Source organism: Montipora capricornis, chromosome 8 (genome assembly GCF_036669925.1).
Source record: "Montipora capricornis isolate CH-2021 chromosome 8, ASM3666992v2, whole genome shotgun sequence".
NCBI lineage: Eukaryota > Metazoa > Cnidaria > Anthozoa > Scleractinia > Acroporidae > Montipora > Montipora capricornis.
In genome coordinates, this window is record NC_090890.1 from 24,433,247 (window position 1) to 24,455,746 (window position 22,500).

At 41.8% G+C, this 22,500-nt stretch overlaps 2 protein-coding genes across 2 annotated transcripts in view; both read left to right on the forward strand.

The window, feature by feature from the left end:
* Positions 1-260: 260 nt before the first annotated feature.
* LOC138013866 (D-inositol 3-phosphate glycosyltransferase-like) lies at positions 261-10,367 on the forward strand. The gene is made up of 5 exons (XM_068860911.1): positions 261-277; positions 1,360-1,751; positions 8,933-9,771; positions 10,065-10,306; positions 10,359-10,367. Exons 2-5 carry the CDS (start codon positions 1,390-1,392, stop codon positions 10,365-10,367), a joined length of 1,452 nt encoding a protein of 483 aa, XP_068717012.1. The 5' UTR covers positions 261-277; positions 1,360-1,389.
* A 72-nt stretch (positions 10,368-10,439) lies between these two features.
* LOC138060209 (uncharacterized) overlaps positions 10,440-22,500 on the forward strand; it is a 39,719-nt gene continuing 27,658 nt past the window's right edge. Inside the window, exon 1 of the mRNA XM_068905944.1 lies at positions 10,440-10,562. Within this exon, the coding sequence (XP_068762045.1) occupies positions 10,445-10,562 (118 nt within the window). The 5' untranslated portion in view covers positions 10,440-10,444. The remainder of the gene's footprint in view (positions 10,563-22,500) is intronic.

Here is a 22,500-nt window from a genome sequence, read left to right on the forward strand (position 1 = left end):
CTGCTGTCAGTCAAACAGGGAATTCTCTTACTTTCTCGTGCAGAGTTCTAAACATTTCCAACTGTTGTTGCTGTACCCCACATATTTTGTTTGCGTCTTTTCATGGGTTAGGAACTTTAACTTACCATCAAACCAACCAATTTATGCACGTTCCTGATTGTGTTAAACTACTCAAAATGATTGTAGGTATAATAGTCTCTCTCGTCCGCAGCTGTTTACGCAAGGACGCTCGGAGAGGGAAAACAAGAGCACACCGACAATGGGAGTCTCTGCGGAGGTGAGAGAGTAATCCTCTCCAATTCTGAAACAATTCAACTTGACTTCACTTGCAGGGGATCAGTATTACTCTTTCTATCAACCTTTTTTTCAATTCACACATTAATAATCCTCACATCCACAAAAATATCCCGCGTAGATGCCTTGAGAATTAAGTCTTGTTCAGTAAATTAAATGGAAAACAACATAAGCACTTTTTTTCACTATACAATAATAACGTAGTTATTACATTTACCAAATAATTCTGGTGAACAGGTTTTGTTGAAATTTACCTTAGTGAAAATTTATTGCTGTAATGAGGTACAAGGAGTATTTTGACAAACAACGCGTATGACCCATCTTCTCATTCACGTTTATTTTGATTTCGTCTCATTTCACAATATGTATAGGGTAAGCCATCACGTGTTAAGTTTTCCATTAACTTACAAGGGAGTTTATCTACAATCTCAAGCAGTCTTTTTGACATAATAGACAGACCGGATCAAGTCGGATCGCTCTCCTCGGATCGAGCGAAAAAAAAGGTTTCATAAGCCAAAACTATTCGACGTTTGCGTCGATTTCACCAAGGTTAGGTTAAAGACTAGGGCTAGGGTGATTTCTCGAGGCCTTATCATTTTTTTTTTAGTCTATCTGAGGTGAACGATCCTAGTTAATCCGAGTTGATCCGGTTCGATATTTGTACCTGCCTTAACACATCGCATTTCTTTGAAACAAAAGTAACAGTGATTGCCTGTCCTTTTGCAGTTGTACTTCACATTGACCAGTGTCTTCAGCGTTTTCATAATATTTTACACTTTTTTAACCAGTAAATTTTACATGGTTTCATTCAAAATTAATGAGACTTTTTCAATTTGTTTTAGTTTTCGAAGAAGACTTAACGTGTACATCTTATTCAAAATGGCCGCCATTTTAGAATCGTTTTATTTGTTGCAAATTAGCCTTTATTGCCTCGTTCTTAAACTAAAAGTTTAAAGGAATATATAACCTTGAACGAGGCACCAGGGCCTAATTTTCAAGCAAACAAAAGAATACTAAAATGGTGGCCATTTTTGAATAAAGTGTATATATTTTGTTCATTCATAGGCACTCTGCACTGTGGATTGAGATCTTGTTATGGCAGCTGCATTACAAGAGTCTCAAGGAAAATATATGACAAATAAATCTGGTAAAGTTAAAGTCACTGTTTTAGCTTCTGAATGGGGATCCAGCAATGGTGGTCTTTCCACCATGAACAGAAATATAGCCATTCAGTTGGCCAAATCCTCAGATGTAGAAATCTCATTTTTTGTGCCACGATGCAGTGAGAATGACAAGGCAGAAGCCCTTAGGCACAATATTAGCATTGTTGAAGCAACGCAGCTGGTTGGTTATGAAGAGCTGGATTGGCTTAGCTTTCCACCCGATGATCTGCAAATTGAGGTGGTTGTTGGTCACGGAGTAAAACTAGGTCGTCAGGTACAAGCCATAAGGAAGTCTCATCTGTGATCTTCTTACAACTACAAGACTCCAGCGATAAAATTCAAACACGCTTTATTCTTCATTCAACTGAACTCAACCCATGCGGTGAAAGCGAAAAGCGGTTAAGACTAGAAAACAAACAAATACAAAAATTACTTAGTAAAATGAACTAATCGTAAACAGAAACTCGACGAAAAGATACACTTACATTTGTTAGGAGCTGGTAACTGAATATTGACTGCTTGAAGCGAAGAAAGTAACAAACTGCCGAAAGCGAAACTACAAGAACTACTCACAAGCGAAAATGACTGATCGAAAACCCTAGAAATGACTAAATTAAGCCTTAAATACCTCTAAGAGAACGAATAAATTAAGCACTAAGTTCCTAATTAAAAAGACTGACAACTGCATTCCTAAGAGAGGAATGCAACCCCGCTAATGAGCAGGCGTTTGGATTTAACACCGGCCCCTAAGTGTGAGACAGCTTAAGTCGAGTCACTTACATGAAACAGATCTAAACAGAAACTACGCGTGCCAGTCCATAGGAGCGTTAAGTACAGTTTTGCGTTATACTAAGTGCACACTAAGAAACTTATCGCCGGCGGAAAATATTGAACTAGAAATTTAAAACAACGTTTTTCAATCTGGAAATCGAGTCTTAAAGTCAAACAACGTTCAAAATTGGCATCTTGGATCACTTCATTCTTCTCCTTCAACCAGAAGGCAGAGTTTATCAATAGGTCTTTCAAAAACACCTGATTTCATGCTCACTTTCGCACGGCGAACAAATCCTCTCTTGTCAGGGAACACCTCAACGATTTTCCCTAAAGGCCACGAATTACGGTGTGAACTTTCAGTTGCGACTAAGACGATGTCTCCAACTGCCAGATTTCTCCTTGGACGAACCCATTTTTGACGAATCTGTAAAAGGGGAAGAAATTCCTTGCACCATCTTCTCCAAAACACATCCGCGAGATACTGCACTTGCCTCCAACGGCGTCTTGAAAGTAGATCTTTGTGCTGGAATAGACCAGGAGGCAAGGGGGCCTCAGATTTTAGTAAAAGCAAATGATTAGGAGTCAAGGCCTCCAAGTCGCAGGGGTCGCTGGATACGGCCGAAATGGGTCGACTGTTAAGGATGCTCTCGACCTCGCACATTAGCGTGGGTAGACTTTCATCATCGGTTATTTGTTCCCTAAGTAAGGACCGAAGAATCTTCCTGATGGTTCGTATGCATCTTTCCCAGATACCTCCAAAATGGGAACCGTAAGGGGGGCTGAAGGTCCACTTGATATTTTTCTGCAAAAGAGAATTGTGGATTTTCTCTTGGTTCCACTCTGAAATAGCATCGCGGAGCTCTCGCTCACCACTTGTGAAATTGGTGCCATTGTCTGAATAGATTTCCTTTACTTGACCTCTTCTCGCAATAAATCTTCGAAGAGCCAACAGAAAGGAGTCTGTGTCGAGGCTGAAAGCAACTTCTATATGCACAGCGCGGATAGCTAAGCAGGTGAAAATTACACCGTATCTCTTAACGAGACTACGACCACGACGGACTTGGAACGGACCAAAGAAATCTAAGCCAACTGACGTGAACGGTGGTCTATCAGGTCGAACGCGATCTTCTGGCAAGTCAGCCATTTTCTGTTGACAAAGAGATGCTTGTGAACGTCGGCATATGACGCACTTTGCGAGAACACTCTTTACGGCTGAACTTCCCTGAGTTATCCAAAATCTTTCGCGGATGAGGGACAAAACATGCTCTCTTCCAGAATGGCCACACGCCTTGTGATAATGATCGATAATTAATCTGCTCACGCGATCATCTTTCGGGAGAATAATCTGATTCTTTGACTCTGAAGACAACGTAGAGTTGCGAAGTCTACCACCGACGCGCAACAGACCATTCACAAAGATTGGGTCGAGCTTGTAAAGGCGACTACTCTTCTTAACCTGCTTCTTAGGATTTGCCGTTTCCTCCGGGAAGGATTGCCGTTGGACGTGCTTTAGAATTTCTCCCTCTGCCCGTTGGATTTCTTCAAGGGTGATAAGCATAAGACTGCCATTTCGTGGTTTGTCTCCTTTACTCGCCTTGAGGAGATTATTTCTGTAACGGAAAAGCCAGGCAATGACTTTCACCAGGAGAGACCATGAGGAACATCTGCTAGCGTACTGCAATAATGGACTTTTAGGGGTGCTCAGAGAAGACACGCCGGCTCGAACTTCTCTTTTCACTTCAGGATCATTAGTTGCAATCTCGCCAAATAGTTTATCTTGCGCTGGCCACATGCTGTCATGCTTCCAAAGGAATGCCGGCCCCGTTAACCAACGACTTTGACGAAGGAAAATATCTGCCGTCAAACCACGCGAGGCGTCATCAGCAGGGTTATTATCGCCATTGACATGAAACCACTGATTAGGCTGGGACCCGTCACGAATAATTGCCACTCTATTGGCAACAAAGGTGTGGTACCGGTTTGTTTCATTCTTGACGTAGCGCAGAACTGCGGTACTGTCCGTCCAGAAGACCGACCTTGCATTGACTGAGATCTCCAACTCTCTCTTCAATAATCTGTCTTGCTTAACAGCTGTTACCACCGCAGACAATTCCAGACGAGGGATCGTTATCATCTTCAACGGAGCGACACGTGACTTCGCGCAGAGAAAAGAGCAATGGACTTCATTGTGGGCATTGACAAGACGAAGATAACTAACTGACCCATAACCGATTTCAGATGCATCAGCAAAATGATGTAGCTGACTGGACGTAATGACACCAAAACCATCTGGCTTCAGGCAGCGTTCGACAGAGAATTTAGACAATTTGGGTAAATCTGCCAACCATCGTTCCCAAGAAACCTCGTACTTTGAGGGGATCGCATCATCCCATCCTAGCTTCTCCCGGCATAAATCTTGAAGCAAGCGTTTGGCTGGCAACACGAACGGTGCAGCGAGACCAAGAGGATCATAAACTGAACTCACAACCGAAAGGATACCTCTTCGTGTGGGTGGGCTATGTTTCAGGTCTATCTTGAACCCAAAAGTATCCGTTTCTATGCACCATCGAACTCCAAGGGCTCTTTCGAATGGTAGATTTTCTTTACTAAGGTCCAAGTTCTTTACTTCTTTGGCGCGCTCGGCTTCAGGGATGGCATCAAGGACTCTGCGACTATTACTAACCCATTTGGTCAGATGAAATCCACCTCTTGACAGCAAACATTTCAAATCACTTGCATGTTGTAAAGCTTCTCCAGTTGATGGTAAAGATTTCAGGCAATCGTCTACATAAAAGTTCTTGTAAACCGAGCTTACAACTTCCCTTGGAAAGTGGTCGCTGTTGTCCTCTGCCGTCTTTCGCAGGGCAAAGTTAGAACATGCTGGAGATGAAGCTGCTCCAAACAAATGCACAACCATCTGATACTCTTCGAGATTTTCGTCCAGGTTACCCTCAGGCCACCACAGGAAACGGAGAAAGGTTCGGTCTTCTTCGGCTACTCTAACCTGGTAAAACATCGCTTCTATATCCGCCATGATTGCTATCCTTTCTTGGCGAAACCTCATCAATACACCGAACAAAGTGTTCGTTAAGTCTGGACCCTTGAGCAACAGATCATTGAGCGACTTTCCTCGAAACTTCGCAGAACAGTCGAAAACGACTCGTATTTTACCAGGCTTGCGAGGATGGTAGATGCCGTGGTGCGGGATATACCATTTTACACAGTTTAACGCTTGCGTGCGCACAGGAACCTCACGGGCGTAGCCCTTCTCTAGAATCCCAGCCATAAAGACCTTGTAGTCAGCATACAGGTTCTTGTTACCATGGAGCTTCCGCTTCAGCCATAGCGCTCGCTGCTCAGCTTGTACCCGATTGTTTGGCACCGCGACTTCACGATCTCTGAATGGCAAAGCCATTTCGTAATGACCTTCTTTCAGAACTGCCGTACTATTTAGCACCTTTAAGAAACGCAGCTCCTCTTGGGACATCTCAGGTTTATCATCTGCACTGGATTCGGGGAAATCACCATTGTAGTAGTCCTTCAGCATCTGGTTGAGATCGTTGTCAGCCTTAGAAAAGAAACTGGATATGCGTGAGCGGTGGCTACGACACCCTATGGGACCATTCACAACCCAACCTACAATTGTACGGGACGCGTAAGGGCCGCCATCTTGACAATGCCTCACTTCTAGAGGATCGAGGATCTGCGGGACGTCACTGGCTATTAGGAGACCGACTTCTGCTTCTACATCCGGCAAATACACTCCACTCAAATGTGGCCATTTGTCAACATCAACCTGGTTTGGGATATCCTCCTTTGATACGGGAATCTCGGGTCTTGTGTACAAGGGAGGCAATTTGACAAACACGTTCTCCTCCAGGTCGGAAATAGCCAGATCTTGCAGAACGAAACTGTCAATGAGGCTGTTCTTTCTGTCCAACGTTGTTAAGGAAATCAAAGTTCTTTGGCCATTTACTCCTAACTGTCTCATTAGGGCTTCAGTACAAAACGTGGAAGAACTGCCGCTATCCAAGAAGGCGTAAGTGATTACAGGTGTCCCATTTCCTTTAGGCCATACTTTAACTGGAACAATGGCCATAGCTGTCCTCGAGGTGTCTGTCCCAACAAAGGGACTAATTCTTCCGCCTGTATTGACCATAGCACTTTGAACACGCAGAACCTCCTCGCAAGACGAAGAACTTGCTGTGGCATTGTTAGCTTCTGGGCAACGTGCAACAGAATTCGTGTGGAGAACTGTTGGATGTTTTCTTGTGCAATTGACAATTGCACACGTTTTCCGCTTCGGACAATTCCTTGCTATGTGCTCAGTGGACAAACAACCGAAGCAAAGACGCTTAGACTTCATAAACTCGATTCGTTCCCCGTAGGGGCGACTCCTAAGAGATTTGCAGCTCTCTAGGGCGTGATGATCGTTGCAATAAAGGCAAGAGACTTCTTCTACTGGAGGTAAGTCTGAACTTGGCAATTCCCTGGTGGTAGGTGAGGTCAGGCAATTGTTAACATGCGAAGCAAAACTACGTCTTTCTTTCGTTTTTTCGTGGGATCCTTTATTCAAGAGACCTCGACGTGTATCAGGTCTAGGCCTAGAGTCTTCGACAATCTTCCCGAAGAGAGGGTTGGTGGCTACGCGAGCTTCATGGTCGACAAACTCAGCGAGGTCATTAAACCGGATAGCCCTTCCTTGATCCTCCATGATTTCATCTACCAAGCGCCGCCATCTTACTCTTAAACTGAACGGCAACTTCAGAGATAACTTCTTAATGGTTTCGGGTTGTTCAAGCTTGGTTAGGTACCTACTACTCTCCATGGCATTCTTGCACCTCATAAGGAAAATGGCAAATCGATTTAGGGCTTGGCCATCCTCTACTTTCACATCGGGCCAATTCAATGCCTTGGTTTCATATGCAGCTACAACGTGGTAATTATCACCAAACTTCTTCCTGATCAGTCGTTGAGCTTCTTGATAACCATTTTCAGGTGGGAGATAATGGCACGATCGCACGAGCTCTCTCACATCTCCACTAGTAAACTGCTCAAGGTAATAGAGCCTTTCGCTACTGCTTGACGTCTTGGACTCGATTATACTCTCAAACGCTCTTACAAAGGGTTCATATTCCATAGGGTCTCCGTTGAAGATAGGGACACGAGGCTGAGGGAGAGAACTTTTCTTCTGTTGTATTGCAAGCATCTCCACAATTTTATTCTGTTGCTGTTGAAGAGCGTTCTGTTGCTGATGGAGTCCTAACATTTCGTGAAAAGCCCTTTCGCTTGGCGAAGAAAGCACTTCTGAGGACTCTGAAACAGCCCTTTCGTTGTTAATAGGCAAGGGGGGATGGTGCCACTCTACTGCTTCTGGGTTAGGGTTAGAGCGATGCTTTTCTTCCGGAAAATGCGGGTTTTCTTTACGTGGCTTCGATTCTAAATTTATGGGGTCAGGAGCAACCAAGCGTGGTTTAGGAGCGGTCTCCTTACGTTCCAAAGGACACGGATGATCGACAGCTTCTACAATGGATGTTAATGCTTGTTCACGGGCCTGGGATTTAGCCAACTTCGTTTCTAGAGTTAAGCGTTCTTCTTCCAGTTGAAGGTGAAACTTCTGTTTCTCTAGTAGCTGTCTCTTCTGAAGAACCGCCTCTTCCGCTTTTAACTCTGCTACACGTGCAGCTTCTTTAGCTCTGGCCACGGACAATGAAGATACATTACTTCCACGCGAACCACTGCGAGAAGAACGATGAGATTTTCTACTAGAAAGTCTGGAGGCTGAGGTTCTCGACACGATCTGACTTGCAGAGTCTTCTGGTTGCAACTGAGAGTCTAAACGCGCCACTTCCTCAGTTCTTTTAATCCAACCTTGAACTTCGTGGATAAAGTCATCCTTTCGAACAGACTCACGTTCGAAAGATTCATGGCACCTCAAAATGCTCGACTCGTCAGACAGGTACGACATATATACAACATGAGCTTGCTGGAAAGCAGCGAATGCAGCGACAAACTCTGACATTTTCTCTTTAACGCGAGAGGCGTTCCCTTCGCGGGACAGCAACACTTGAATTTCATTCCTTTTAACTGTAACTACCGAGAGATATCCAGATCTGGAATTCTTCAGCCGCCGAAGGTCTTCGAGTGAAATAACTTGATCTAGTGCCGCGCTAGCAGCACCAAAGACAACATCACCACCACCGGAACCATCTTCTTTCGCCGCCATCAAATCTCGGCAAACTCAGGACAAATTCTTAACGATGTGATCTTCTTACAACTACAAGACTCCAGCGATAAAATTCAAACACGCTTTATTCTTCATTCAACTGAACTCAACCCATGCGGTGAAAGCGAAAAGCGGTTAAGACTAGAAAACAAACAAATACAAAAATTACTTAGTAAAATGAACTAATCGTAAACAGAAACTCGACGAAAAGATACACTTACATTTGTTAGGAGCTGGTAACTGAATATTGACTGCTTGAAGCGAAGAAAGTAACAAACTGCCGAAAGCGAAACTACAAGAACTACTCACAAGCGAAAATGACTGATCGAAAACCCTAGAAATGACTAAATTAAGCCTTAAATACCTCTAAGAGAACGAATAAATTAAGCACTAAGTTCCTAATTAAAAAGACTGACAACTGCATTCCTAAGAGAGGAATGCAACCCCGCTAATGAGCAGGCGTTTGGATTTAACATCATCAGTGTAGATGGGTGCAAGTGGTGCATACAGACCCAGAGGAAATGGGAATGTTTGAGGGTTATCCAGATCCGATTCGCAGGGGCGAAGAAATGCGTAATGATGAAGTGAAACTTTGTGAAAAGGCTGACTTTGTTGTTGGAATAGGACCTAAGTTGACAGAGACCTTTCGTTCATACCTTCGGTTTTGCAAAAATGATCAGACTATTTTTGACTTTACTCCAGGTATTTTTGAAGAATTTCGTACTGTTAAGCAAGTCCCCAAAGAAGGAAATCATCGCAGTGTTTTGGTGTTTGGCCTTGGTGATGTGGAAGATTTCAAATTAAAGGGATTTGACATTGCAGGAAAGGCCATTGCTTCACTTGTTGACACTCGTCTTGTCTTTGTTGGAGCACCCAATGGAAAACATGAGAAGGTAAAAGAGTCTTTCGTGCAATATGGTCTACCAGCTAATCGCTTGAGAGTTAGAGGTTATGACAAAAGCCGAGAAAGCTTAAAGCATTTATTTTGTGAAGTAGATCTTGTGCTCATGCCTTCAAGAACAGATGGTTTTGGATTGACTGGTCTTGAGGCATTGTCAGCTGGTCTTCCAGTTCTTGTTAGCAAGAATTCTGGGTTTGGGGAAGCTTTATGCCAAGTTCCATTCTGCTCAGCATTTGTGATCGACTCAGATATTCCTGATGTCTGGGCTAAAGCTATCAAGAACATCATTTGGGACAAAGACAGGCACTGCCGTCTTGAAGAGGCTGAAAACATGCGCATGCTATATGACAAGAAATATAGCTGGACCAAACAAAGTGATGCCCTCCGAAGAGAGATTATCAAACTTGCTCGTGGTAAGAGGCCAGAACAAAAGTCAGTATTTTGCATGCAGCTTTGCCTTTTTTACCTTCTTTCATCTCCCTAGCCCCACCAACAAAAATTAGGAACCCACCCAAACCTGTGAAAAAAAAAGATTTTGATCAGGTGCATAAAGGTACTGTACAGACAGTCAATTGTCAAAAAATCCTGAATCACAAATGAGCTATGCTGCACTTTAAATTACAGAGCTCAGCCTCCCTTTCTTAGGGACGAAAAAGTTAATTTGATTTGGTTCCCAATGGCTTAATTTTGAATTTATTTTTTTAAGCTTCTCTCCGATTTCAAATTGATGGTGTGCCGATTACTGAACCTAGCATTGGACAGGACGGCACAGGGACAGAAGCACATTCATGGGAACCTCACGACATTAGCCAGGAAGTCGACACTGGTTTGAGAACTGAAAATAATGGAAACGGAAGTAGTCCATCTACACAAGCCGTTCTCAATGAAATTGTTTTAAGGTACCTTCGAAATGTTGGCCCCTCAAACCAAGAAGACTGGAATGGTTTCGTACGTTTTGTTCAAGACGTACGTAACTCAATGATTCTTCATGTTGAATCAGGAAGTTTAATAATCACTATTGAAGTTGGCTCTGAGGAGATCCTCGAAAATCTGTGGCAAGATTATCAAAGCGGTCATTTGAATGAGATGGCTCAACAATTTCTAGTAACAGATGACCTTCTAGAGAAGTTTGGCCTGACTGAGTTTAAATTGACAACATTTATTGCTGAAGAGGAATACAAGACTTGTCAACGTTATTTTTCTGGTAAGTTGAATAAGAAATAACAGATTTGGTCTTTACTAAGCCTTTGTTTGTGTTCAAATGGCAATGCATCAAGCAGAACAAAAAATTGATCTTTTTTTTATACTACAAATTAGCATAATATTGCATTATTTTGTTAGTACATGTATATGTATTGTGTTAGTACATGCGTTGTACAGTAGTCTTAATTAACTCGCGTCTAAACTCCCATACAAATTTTATAGGTGGAAGATCAGCTATATATATGGGATAACTGCTTCAAGAAGGGCGTTACCAATGCTATTGGTTACTTTGAATTAATTCAGATTCCTATTCATTTTCTCACGCACATAGATGATCCACTAAAAAGTTGAGGATGCCATTCCTCTGATTTCTTTAAACATGATCAATTACCCTTGAATGTATAATTTCACTAATTTGGTAAAAGAGGAATTAAAAAGTTTACACTGGTTAAAAATTCTTATCGTCTCGGACGTTTCGGCTACAACTGTTGCCTTCTTCAGCAAAGGATTGAAAAATGCAAATGTTTAACGGCGTCCTGTATAGTAATATTAAATATCTCGAAAGAATTCCTTAAGGTAACAAGTCCCTAGTCCCAAGAGTATTATTAATGACGCTAGAAGTTGTTAATGTTTTTGTATACGCTAGGCAGCGCTATGTGTTCGTTTAAAAAGTTCTCATCTCGCACGGAGTGCCACGCTTGGAGAATTAGTCTTTGTCGCTACGCCGGTGACCTGTCAACAATTTCCACATTCTCCAAATCTATTTCACGACTGTGGAGCATATGGTGTTCGGCCAAAAGAGAATTTTCAACCAATGCTGCTATGGCCTTTACGTGTTCCTTGACGCGTGTTTTTAGCGCGCGTGCTGTCTGGCCAACGTAAACACAATCACATTTTCTGTAGCCACTAAATGAGATCCTTGATATGATCATTCAATTTGGATACTTAATTGCTTCACAAGAGTTTATGATGAGCTTTTAAATTTCATTTCAATCGAAATTCGAAGTAATGAGCAGTTTCTAAATTCACTTTGAATTAGCCTCCTGTGCAAAGCTGTTTCAGGCATGAGACCTATGTAATTCCAGTAGGTGTTACTTTATATACAGTGCATGAATGTTTTGGTATAGTATGTTCTATTAAATCAAAGAAGCACGTTAGCCCCAACAACACCAACCTGGGTTTTTTCCCAACGAGGGCGTGCTTTTACATACTGTACGTATGTTTTTTTTTTTTGCTTGACGGATGTTTGGTTTGGTTCTACCAAACATTTGTCAATTGTTGGGACTGCTGCTGGTTGGAGTTCATTTCGTGAATGGTTCAGTTTTATTCATTTAAGAAGATCAAATCTATTTTATCGAAGGCAATTGCAATGTGATCGTGAACTTTTTGGAATTTGCATATGGAAGAGTGATGTGACAGGTTTGGTATTCTGTACCCGATATAATGAGTCATTGTTTGGATCATTGTGCTCCAAGAACAACAATGCGCTTGTTACAATAGAAATCAGTCAAGTGGTAAAGCGGATTCGGTTCAAGAAGTCTAAATTTTTCACAAAACCTCATTCTCTACTATCCGAATTCGACTGCAAGCAGGAACCTTTTGCTCCTCTCTGGTGACGTTGAACGCAATCCAGGATGGCGCGATAGTACCGTTGCTCGATCCATCAATGGTATTACGCAACCTAAAAACCCAACAGTACCTGCTAGTACTAATCATGGAATCAGTGGAGGAACAATTCATCACATACCCGTGCACAAATCTACAAGAGAGCATATCAATCATTTCTTGTTTGAACAACAGGCAACTCGCCGAAATGAAATTACCATACCTCGTACTCCTATTATTCCCGCCTTTAGACCGTGCAAGATGGTTGATTTTTGCCTGTTGAATGTAAGGTCTATCAAGAACAAGGCAGTAATATTAAATGATCTTGTTGTTGATAACAAAATCGATATTATGGCATTCACGGAAACGTGGTTAAATCCATTAGAAGCCGATAATCTAACTTTTATAAATCAGTTAACACCTAGGGGGTACTCTTTCAAGCACTTTGCTAGAGATGGTCGGGGTGGAGGTGTTGGTATTCTGTTCAAACAGCCTCTGCAGCTGAAAGTGAAACCTTGTGATAGATTTAGGACATTTCAACACGTTGACGCGGTGCTAAGCTCGTCCAATAAATCGATTAGAATCATTATTGTTTATCGTCCTCCTGGCCTTCGGAAGGAAATCGTACTACCATTCAGCAGTTCCTTGATGAGTTTACAAATTTTCTCGAGGAGTTGGCGGTCGACAGAAGTAAGATACTTATCGCTGGTGACTTCAATTTCCATGTTGATGTTCAAAGTGATGTTAACGCCAAGAAATTTCTTCGCCTTCTTGATACATTCGATTATACACAGTTTGTAAAGGACCCGACGCATAAGCACGGTCACTCGTTGGATCTGCTTATCACTAGGTCTGAGGATAATCTGGTGCATAATTTAGCTGTATCTGTCCCTAATGTGTCAGATCATGGAGCTGTCTGCTACAAGATCTTGCTGGCCAAACAACCTTTTCAGAGGAAAGAAATCAAATATAGAAGTCTTAAGCGGATTGATATGTCCCGCTTTCGAGAAGACATACAAAGCTCACGTCTCTCCTGGAATAATACGGCATCTCTTGAAGAACTAGTTGAAAGGTATGATACGACACTAATTGCGGCTCTCGATAACCACGCGCCTGTCAAAAAGAGAATAATCACCTTACGTCCATCGAACCCTTGGATCACTGATGAAATACGAAGACTAAAAACAGAGAGAAGACGGCTCGAAAGACGCTGGCGTAAGACAAAGTTAACAGTGGACAGAGAAATCTACATCCAGCAATGTAAAACTGTTCATCATGCTATACGCGAGGCAAAGACCAAGTACCTATCAGAAATGATCGTGGGCTTTGAAGGAGATCAGAAGGAGCTATTTAAATCTCTGGATACTCTTCTTAAGGGTAAAGTTGAAAGAAAATATCCATCCAGTAACTCTACGGAAGGACTGGCTAACAATTTTGCCGACTAGTTTGAAAGTAAGATAGCAAATATTAGAGTGGAGGTGGCATCTATGTCTGTTGCCGCCGCCAATTATTTTCCTGATTCTAGCCTTTATCAGAGTGAGGTGAAATTTCACCAGTTTTCACCGGTGACTGAAACTGAGATGAAGGGATTATGTGGAAAAATTGCTTGTAAATCATGTCATCTCGACCCACTTCCCTCGTTAATCCTCAAGATCATACTAGATGACCTACTTCCGCTTATTACAAAGATTAAATAAGCCATAATGCAGGGGCACCCAACGACCAATTTGTTGTAATTTGTATTATTATACCCCAGTTAACGAAAATAAATGTTATTAAGGCATTTTCAGGTGTTTTTCAGTGTTGCTGGGAAAACATTATCTGTTCCTTTTTCCCAGCAAGACACAAAAGAAATTTCCCAGCCAGCTAGATAAAATTGGTTGGTTTCCCAGCTAGCTGATCAAATTTTTTTTTTTTATTATTTTTTGTTTAGTCGTCCTCAGTCTTCAGAGTTTCTACAGCCAGCTCGGGTTGAAATGCTACAAAAAGTCAGTAATTCCTAGGCCAAACTTCTATCAATAACAAAATTTCCCAGACAGCTCATCGAAACACCCGTATTTTTGCCAGCCAGCAAGATTCCTCTGGGGAACAGATAATGTGAGGAACAGATTCGTTGGGTGCCCCTGATAATGCCATCACGCTTAAAGTCCGCTTCTCTCTCTCCTCTTCTTAAGAAGGCTACGCTAGATAGTGATGATTATACGAGTTATCGTCCTATTTCGAACTTGACGTTTGTGTCTAAGTGCGTAGAGAAGGTTGTGGCGAGCCAGATATGTAATCATGTGCAGGACAATAATCTGAATGAGGTCTTTCAATCTGCCTACAAGCGCCATCATAGCACTGAAACTGCATTGATCAAGGTTCACGACGACATCTTGCGATTCATCGACAACAAATGTTCTGTGATTCTGCTGCTGTTGGACCTTTCTTCAGCATTTGATACAGTAGACCATGGTATCTTACTCGAGCGAATGTCAAAGAGGTTTGGTATTGTTGGTACTGCCTTGGATTGGTTCGCATCTTATCTTTCCGATCGTAAACAGACGGTATATATAAATGGTTGTCAGTCTTCACAACGAAGACTTCGATGTGGTATGCCCCAGGGGAGTGTCTTGGGTCCTGTATTATTCACCTTGTATACTAGTCCACTTGCTGATATAGCGAGACACCACAAGGTCAGCTTTTATTTATATGCTGATGACACTCAGCTGTATTTAAGTTTTAAGAAGGGAGTGAGAGAAGACATGGAGCAGGCGACTTTAATTGTTGAGAAGTGTGTTCGCGATATCGACGCATGGATGGTCGTTAATAAATTAAAATTGAACAGGGAACTACTTGTCTTGAATGCTCATCATCGTCCGCACCCCCCACTGGAGTCGGTTGCAGTTTCTAGTGAAGTAATCATCCCTTCAATTTCAGCTAGGAACATTGGAGTTCTCTTTGACTCTGATATGAGCATGGAGGGACACGTCACCGCGATGGCTAAATCAGCATTTCATCATTTAAGAAACATAAGTCGAATTAGGAAATACATTAGTTTTACACCGCTGAAATTTTAATGCATGCATTTGTTACATCTAGGTTAGATTTTTGTAATTCTCTTTTATACGGAATTCCTCAACATGTTCTCAAAAGACTTGAATCAGTTCAGAATGCAGCGGCAAGGGTTGTCACCTTAACGGGCAAAAGGGAACACGTTACACCTATTTTGGAAAGACTTCACTGGCTACCAGTTGAACAACGTGTTATTTTTAAGATATTGTTAATAACTTATAAGGCGTTAAATAATCTTGCTCCAACTTATTTGTCCGATTTAGTTAAACCGTAAGTACCGCGTTGGAACCTTAGATCCCTTAATAGCATTCGTCTCGTCAGTATGTCCTATAATTTAAGAACATATGGTTATAGAGCCTTGTCATCCGCAGCCCCTCCTCTGTGGAATGATTTACCCCAGAATATAAGATCCTGTGGTTGTCTTATTCAATTTAAACGTTTAGTTAAAACTTATCTTTTTAAGAAGGCTTTTAATTTATGATTATTACGTAACATGAGAAACTTGTAGTATTAATACCATTTTAAAAGCCCATTACCATCAAATGAAAACAGCAAATAATAGCTGAGTTTTAACTTGACTAATTCAAGGTGGCTGTAGAGCATAACATGATTAAACTGCTTGTGCACTTTTAAAGTGCTCAGAGTATAATTATCAAATCATCGCATACCGTTTATTTCATGATTTACAACATTCTCAAAGTTCAAAGTCAAATGATGAAGGAGACGGATTTTTTTTTTTTGCATCCGAATCGTCAGCAAATGTACATGTATTCCTGCCATCAATGTGGCTTGCTTCAGAGACCTGCGGTTTACTAACTACAAAGTTTTGGTCAAATGAAACCGGTAAACAATTTGTGACTTAATTTTCTCAAGTGAGTATTTCACATGTCCATTTTTATGGTCCATCCAGAGTGGATCAAATTCTGAAATTTCCTAACATACCTTTTCAACAACTCTTATTTAATAGTTTTAATGGCTGGAATTCTCGTTGTGTCATCGAGGGCTGACACAACGAACAGACATGTAGGAATCGCACACTTCCAGCCCAGTGCAGTATTCAAGCGGTGTAGGTTTGTTTCAAATTCGCATATAAGAAGAATTTTTTTATCCACGGCCACAATCACGGTTTATGATTTCCTCTCCTTACTTTGAGGAGCGAAAAATGTATTGAAACAAACAACATATTTGCTATTAGGGGCAAAAAACCCTTTCTATTTCACTTGCGTGCGTGCAAACAAGACGCACAATCCGTGTCACAAAGCATATATCAAACCCTTTTCGAAAGAACCTTGACCGTAAATAATGAAGCACAAAAGAGACAACAAGCTTTCATTCAAATAATTCTTCACTGTCACATTTCCAATTTTTTTTACCTTTGCAGAGTTGAGTACAAAATAAATGTAAATTGCCAGACAACTAAGATGCGACTTCAGTAAACACTGTGATGCATTCAAGGCGTTCGATTCCTTCAATGTCTGTTAAATCCATAAAAAATTGCCATTTGACTTCAGTTTTATATATAATACCAAGTAAGTAAAATATTAGAAACAAAGATAATTGATATCCATCGGCGAAAAATGAAATTGTTGTCGAAGACCATTACTCGTCGCTTTCTGAAAGATTCCAGATATTTATTTTTCACGGCCTGTCTTGTTCATCCAATTGACGTTCCATTCTAGAGCTCCATAAGGGTATATTTTGTTTAAAGATACACTAAAACGCCATTCGCGTTACAATGACTTTCGACGCCATGGCAGGTTGATAGGCCATTTCCGAGTTACTGTTTGTCTCGGTTTCGAAGTCTTGGTGCTCAACTATTGAAATGGAAATTAGTTTGATTTGCATAAGAAGACGCAACTCACTGACATTTGAATGGTTGTGCACCAGGACTCGCTTTGAAACCGAGGCAATCAGTAACTCGGAAATGGGCTATTAAATGTTTTCCTGTGTGCACCAGAGAAATCTACGCATTACCCCAGCCCCCTCAAACCTAACAAAATACGCAAAGACAGGAGCCCATGAGTAGGAGCCTCCATGTGCACTATATCCTTAAGTCAACCTTTGCCCCTATCTTTCTATTTTTAGAACCAACCCTTTAGCAGGAGACTGACATTTACATTAATTTACATCAATTCGCACAATTTGCGTACATTGTTTTTGCTATTTTTGTCTTCGTTAGACAATGACTTTATTCTGATTGGCTATTTTAAACAGCGCGTGCAGTGCCGAACAACTTGTGTTGTTCTAAAAATAGAAAAATTCGGGCAAAGGTTGACTCATAGGGCTTGTATGGGGGAGGCAAGCTCCAACTGATGGGCTCCTGGCAAAGAAGACTATGCACAAAGACACCACTTAGCAGGGGAGTGACAGGCAAGACTTTTACCGACACGGAAAAAATAAATAAATAAAATAAAAATACGGAGAAATATTACCCATTTTCCGTCTGGGATTCATACTAGCAACCCAGTAATCAAGCCGTTCCATACTCACCCAAGCGTACACGTGACATCGAGAAAATTTAAACATATTTTAGTTGCCTTAGATTTTTTTTTTTGCATCTGTATTATTAAAGTAGCCGAGTTTAATACAAGCGTCTTTATGATGTTGTGTTTTTTTTGTCCTGCAAATTCTCGATACTCGTCATCCTTGACAACGAACTCTCGAACGGTGCGTCAAAAAGGAACCTTTTCGTACCTACCCCCATCCCTTCATTACCTGCTTGCTATTCTTTTATTAAAGAACCTACCCTGCCATTTGGCTAAGCTTTATGGCAGGGGAAGGGCAGAGTGCCCGAAGAAAAAACCTATTGAAGAAGCGTACAGAACTTATGAACTTAAACATAAATGAGGACAAGATGCACACATTAATGTGACGTAATAAGCTCTCAATTAGGTTTAAGCAATTATTTAAACCGCTTAGCATTTCATGAAGTGTATTACATCCGCCGACTGCCTACAAATAGCGCTGATAAACAGTATTTAAGTCTAAGCACCTATAATAAAACGGTTAGCATTTACTGCGAGTTAGGGTTAGTCTGCCGCCTGCAAGTGTCAAACACTGCATTCCAGGTAAGAGATTGGCATGATTGGCACGCATTTTAAGAGTCTCTGCCAGTAAGGATCGAGCAAAGTCGGAAATCGACCCAAAAATCAAAACCTTGAAACTTTGTCAAATTGAAGCCTATTCCATGCCTCGTTGTTTGACAAAATTTGTTATTCCCGAAACGCGAAAATTATATTATGGAATGAATTTACCTTAAGGGAGCATTTTTGCTGTGAAAAACAAATAAATACACCTTTTTCAAAATTCGGTAAACATTTACTGAAACCTTCGTACCCGATGAAACTTAATCTAGTTGTCAGGGATGGCGCAGTGGTGAGAGCACTCGCCTCCCACCAATGTGGCCCGGGTTCGATTCCCAGACTCGGCGTCATATGTGGGTTGAGTTTGTTGGTTCTCTACTCTGCACCGAGAGGTTTTCTCCGGGTACTCCGGTTTCCCCTCTCCTCAAAAACCAACATTTGACTTGATTTACTTTCATTGTTCATTTCAGTTTACAGTGTCCCCAATTAGCGCTCCAACGCTAGAACGACTAGACACCTAAATAAAGTTCCTTTCCTTTCCTTTCCTAATGCTAATCTATAGATGTAAGCCATATATATTTCACAGGGAACAACAATGTGCTTGACTAAGAAAAGTATGTTCAAATATGGCTCCTTTCTCACCGCACTATCATGAGTCAGGGATTATGCTTCCTCAACGGGATATTATTTTGAGTAGTAGACGGACTCTGAAAAATTTGTTTGTCCGTTTTGAAAGGAGTTACATTGGTGTAGTTTTTAATACAAAAATTACCTCGGGCAATCTTTGTGTGTTTTCAGGACAGCGCCTCAAAAATACCAAAAATCGACATTTCTCGAGACGCATTCTGGGAGACATGGTCTCAAGGACTAGTTGCGAGTTACGGGACTTCAGCTGTGGCACTGTAAATGCAAAAGAATCTGTTTTCTTTCTGTTTTCTTACACTGACGTGTCTCTGTTTTGTTACCAAGGTGTTTCATTTTTGTGAGCCTTATAGGTTACACGCGCCGTTACTCCCGACAATGGTGTAGAGAAATCGTCGAACGCTATGAAACACCGTGACACGAACGACACTTCTTCAACCATTTGATTGTATCTTTTTATGTTCATTGGTAATGAATTACCTGTAGTTTTACTTTTATGGAGGACTGTTACCGTATATGTATGGAGTGGAGCTTGAAATTTTTGTCTTGTAAGTCTTCTTGGAAATTCACTAGAAAATCCTCTGGGAAAAATACCGTGGAGGCGTGACGGAAACGAATCTTCTAACGTGCAAATGTGACGCTCTTTTTTACAGCTGTTAAGCAAACGTTCGCACAAAAGTTTTGTCCCCTACTAAGGAAGCTCGCGCGTGTGTTCATAGTGTACGTTGTATTGAAGTCACGAGAACAGCCAAATTTAATTGATTTCATTATTTCATTTGATTTCGCTTTGTTGACTCAGCATAAGAGGCGAAAATACTAGTTTCTATTCTGAACCGACAGTGAAACACTTTGGTATTCTAAAGAAAACACTTCTCAAAGACCCAGGAAGATCACTATTCTCAAAAAAAGTCTTTGCTATTCATTCTTAGCACTATTTTAGCACGTTTATGCGAACTCCCTTCAAACTTCAGATGTTTGGCGGCAAACATATCACTTTCGCACCCAATCGGCCACGTGTCCACCCTTAGATGACAACGAAACTTCACTTGACACATTTTACTTTTGTTGTGTTTACACCAGAAATTTCGAAGAAAGGAGCTTAGTAATAGGCGCGGTGAGAGTATTATGTTCACCGAGAAAACCTTGTGCAGAACCTCGCCTTGACATGTCAATCAATCGCAAAACAAATTAATGTGTTCGATAGACGTGTGCAAGTGCTCGAAGTGTCTTCAAACATTTTGCAGTCTCCCCAGAACATCCAGATGTGAATATTTTGTAGCAAAAAATTTTTGTTCGTAAAAGTGCAAAAGCATGAATAAATGCGGGATAGGAAAGCTTTCGGGGACGGATTGTGGTTCAGTTACTGTGGAAGGAAATATGATCACTGAATACCAATTGCTAAGTCATTGTAAGCGCGACATAGAGATGCTGAAAATGCGTGGAGACGACGTGTCGTCAGAGAAAGAATTGATCCTGCTGAGGGAAGGTAAGGACATTTTCGTAGCCCTCTCTTCGGTGTCTTTTCCAATAGGGTTTCATTTGTTCATGGCCTCTTTTTCACATAACAGGAGTGTTTGAGGGGACTGCTGACATAAACTTTCGCGTGTGTCCCAAGCACCGATATTCCTTTGGTATCAAATGGAGAGGCCGGAAAAAACTTTGCCAGGTTCCAGAGGGGATGGCATCTCACAGCTCAAAAGAGGGCCCGGAGGATCGCGCAATTAGGGAGCTTACGAAACGAGGACGACGACGGCTACGAGAACTTCATTTAAAAATACGAGTTCGCGTTATTTATATCACTACGAAGCTATTTCATGTCGTTTCGCGTTAAAAATGTGTAGTAACTGGTGAGGAATTAAACTGGTATGAGTGGGTTGGAAGCGTAGAGAGAGAACTGAAAATTCATCCTTATGTGCTAACGTCCACCACAGAACCTTGAATTTGGTCATTTCACGTCGTCATTTAGGAGATGACGGCAAAGAAATGTACCAAAATGTAAAACGCACGTGCAGAGCCTGCAGAGCCATTGTTTTTGTAGCGTCGTCGTTGCCGTCGGCGTCGTCGTTTCGTAAGCTCCCTATTAATAGGAAGATGTCGAAGGAAATATTCAACACAACAGGATCAATAATACCAATCGATCGGCTCAGGTATTCACTTGTAATATCGTTATTTGGTAGGAATATGTGAAGACTGACTCTTTTTTCCCTTGCTTTCCTCTTTTGTGCACCCATAACAATTATCGAAAAAGAGTGCTTTAGTAGACTGCCCTTTCTTGTGTTTCGTTAACTGCATGTTGTGCGATTCCTGTCACGGTAAGCAAACAATGCAGCTGACTCTAACAATCGCTTGTTAGTAGGAAAATGTGTGACGAGAAGATGAGATGGATGAGTGCAGTGTTGGGCCTCTCGACTCTATTATGAAGCGTCCTTGGAGTGGTGGCACTTCGAAAACGCATGACTGCTACACCCTTAAAGCTAGCAAAATCATCGCAGAAGTCCTGAAAACCGTAGCGCCGCAGTCCGCTCCAGAATTGTGGGAGGAAGTGAGAAGAATAGACGAAGTTAGCAAGATCCTTGAGTCCTTACGTCCTGGCAGTGATTTACTGTTAGCTGTGGTGGAGTCCTACAAACAAGCTGACTCCTGTGAGATAAGGCGCCAATTGCTAAGTCTTGTGGCCAGTAAAATGACCTACGCAGCACTGGCAGCGTACATACCTCGACTGACTAGATACGAGTTCACTGCGACAGGACGATACACGCTAGAGGTCGGCGCGGGACTCCCTGTACAACAGGCGGTCAAAAAGCCTAGAGAAAAAGTGGACTTTGTCAAGTTAGATCCCTTCCTCGACTTTATTACTTCTTCTAACATCGTTCAGGATCTCCCATTTGGTAGAAAGGCCCTGAAATTAAGCAGCGGCTATGTGTCCATCTCGCCTGATCAAGCAATATAACCATTATTGCAGCGAAGAGGATTACACTCCACTCTTGACCCGTACTCTGTTTAGAATCTTGTCTGAAGCATGCGTGGCGTCAGTTCGAAAGAGTTTACAGGGGTTAGACAGCTACGCGGCAGAGGGAGGGGGGTGGGGGGCGGTTTTGATGATCTGTTATCTCTCCTTGACACCCTAGTGCAGCATGGAGCTACTGAGGATGCAATTACTGGACTCAAGGACAACTTAAAATACCTCAAGCAATACATCAAAAGCGATCACAAGGCAAGGGACCTGAGTGCCTACGGTGTAAATAGAGTCTGTTTGTTCATTACGTAGAGGTGTAACAGTATGATTGTCTGATTTACAGATCCACTGTTCCATGGCTAGTACTATTCCTGACCACTGTAGAGTGTTCGCGCTCAGCGACCCTAAGAAGGAGTGCTATCTCCAACGCTGTGATCACCAACATAATCAACTTTGTGAGAGCTGCGAGACCTTGAAAACGGTACGCAAACGATAAAACCTGAACTCAAAAATTTGGTTTATCAACGGAGTTGATAATGTAAATTGACCACCGTACAGAGATTCTAAAAGCTGACGTTTCGAGCGTTAGCCCTTCGTCA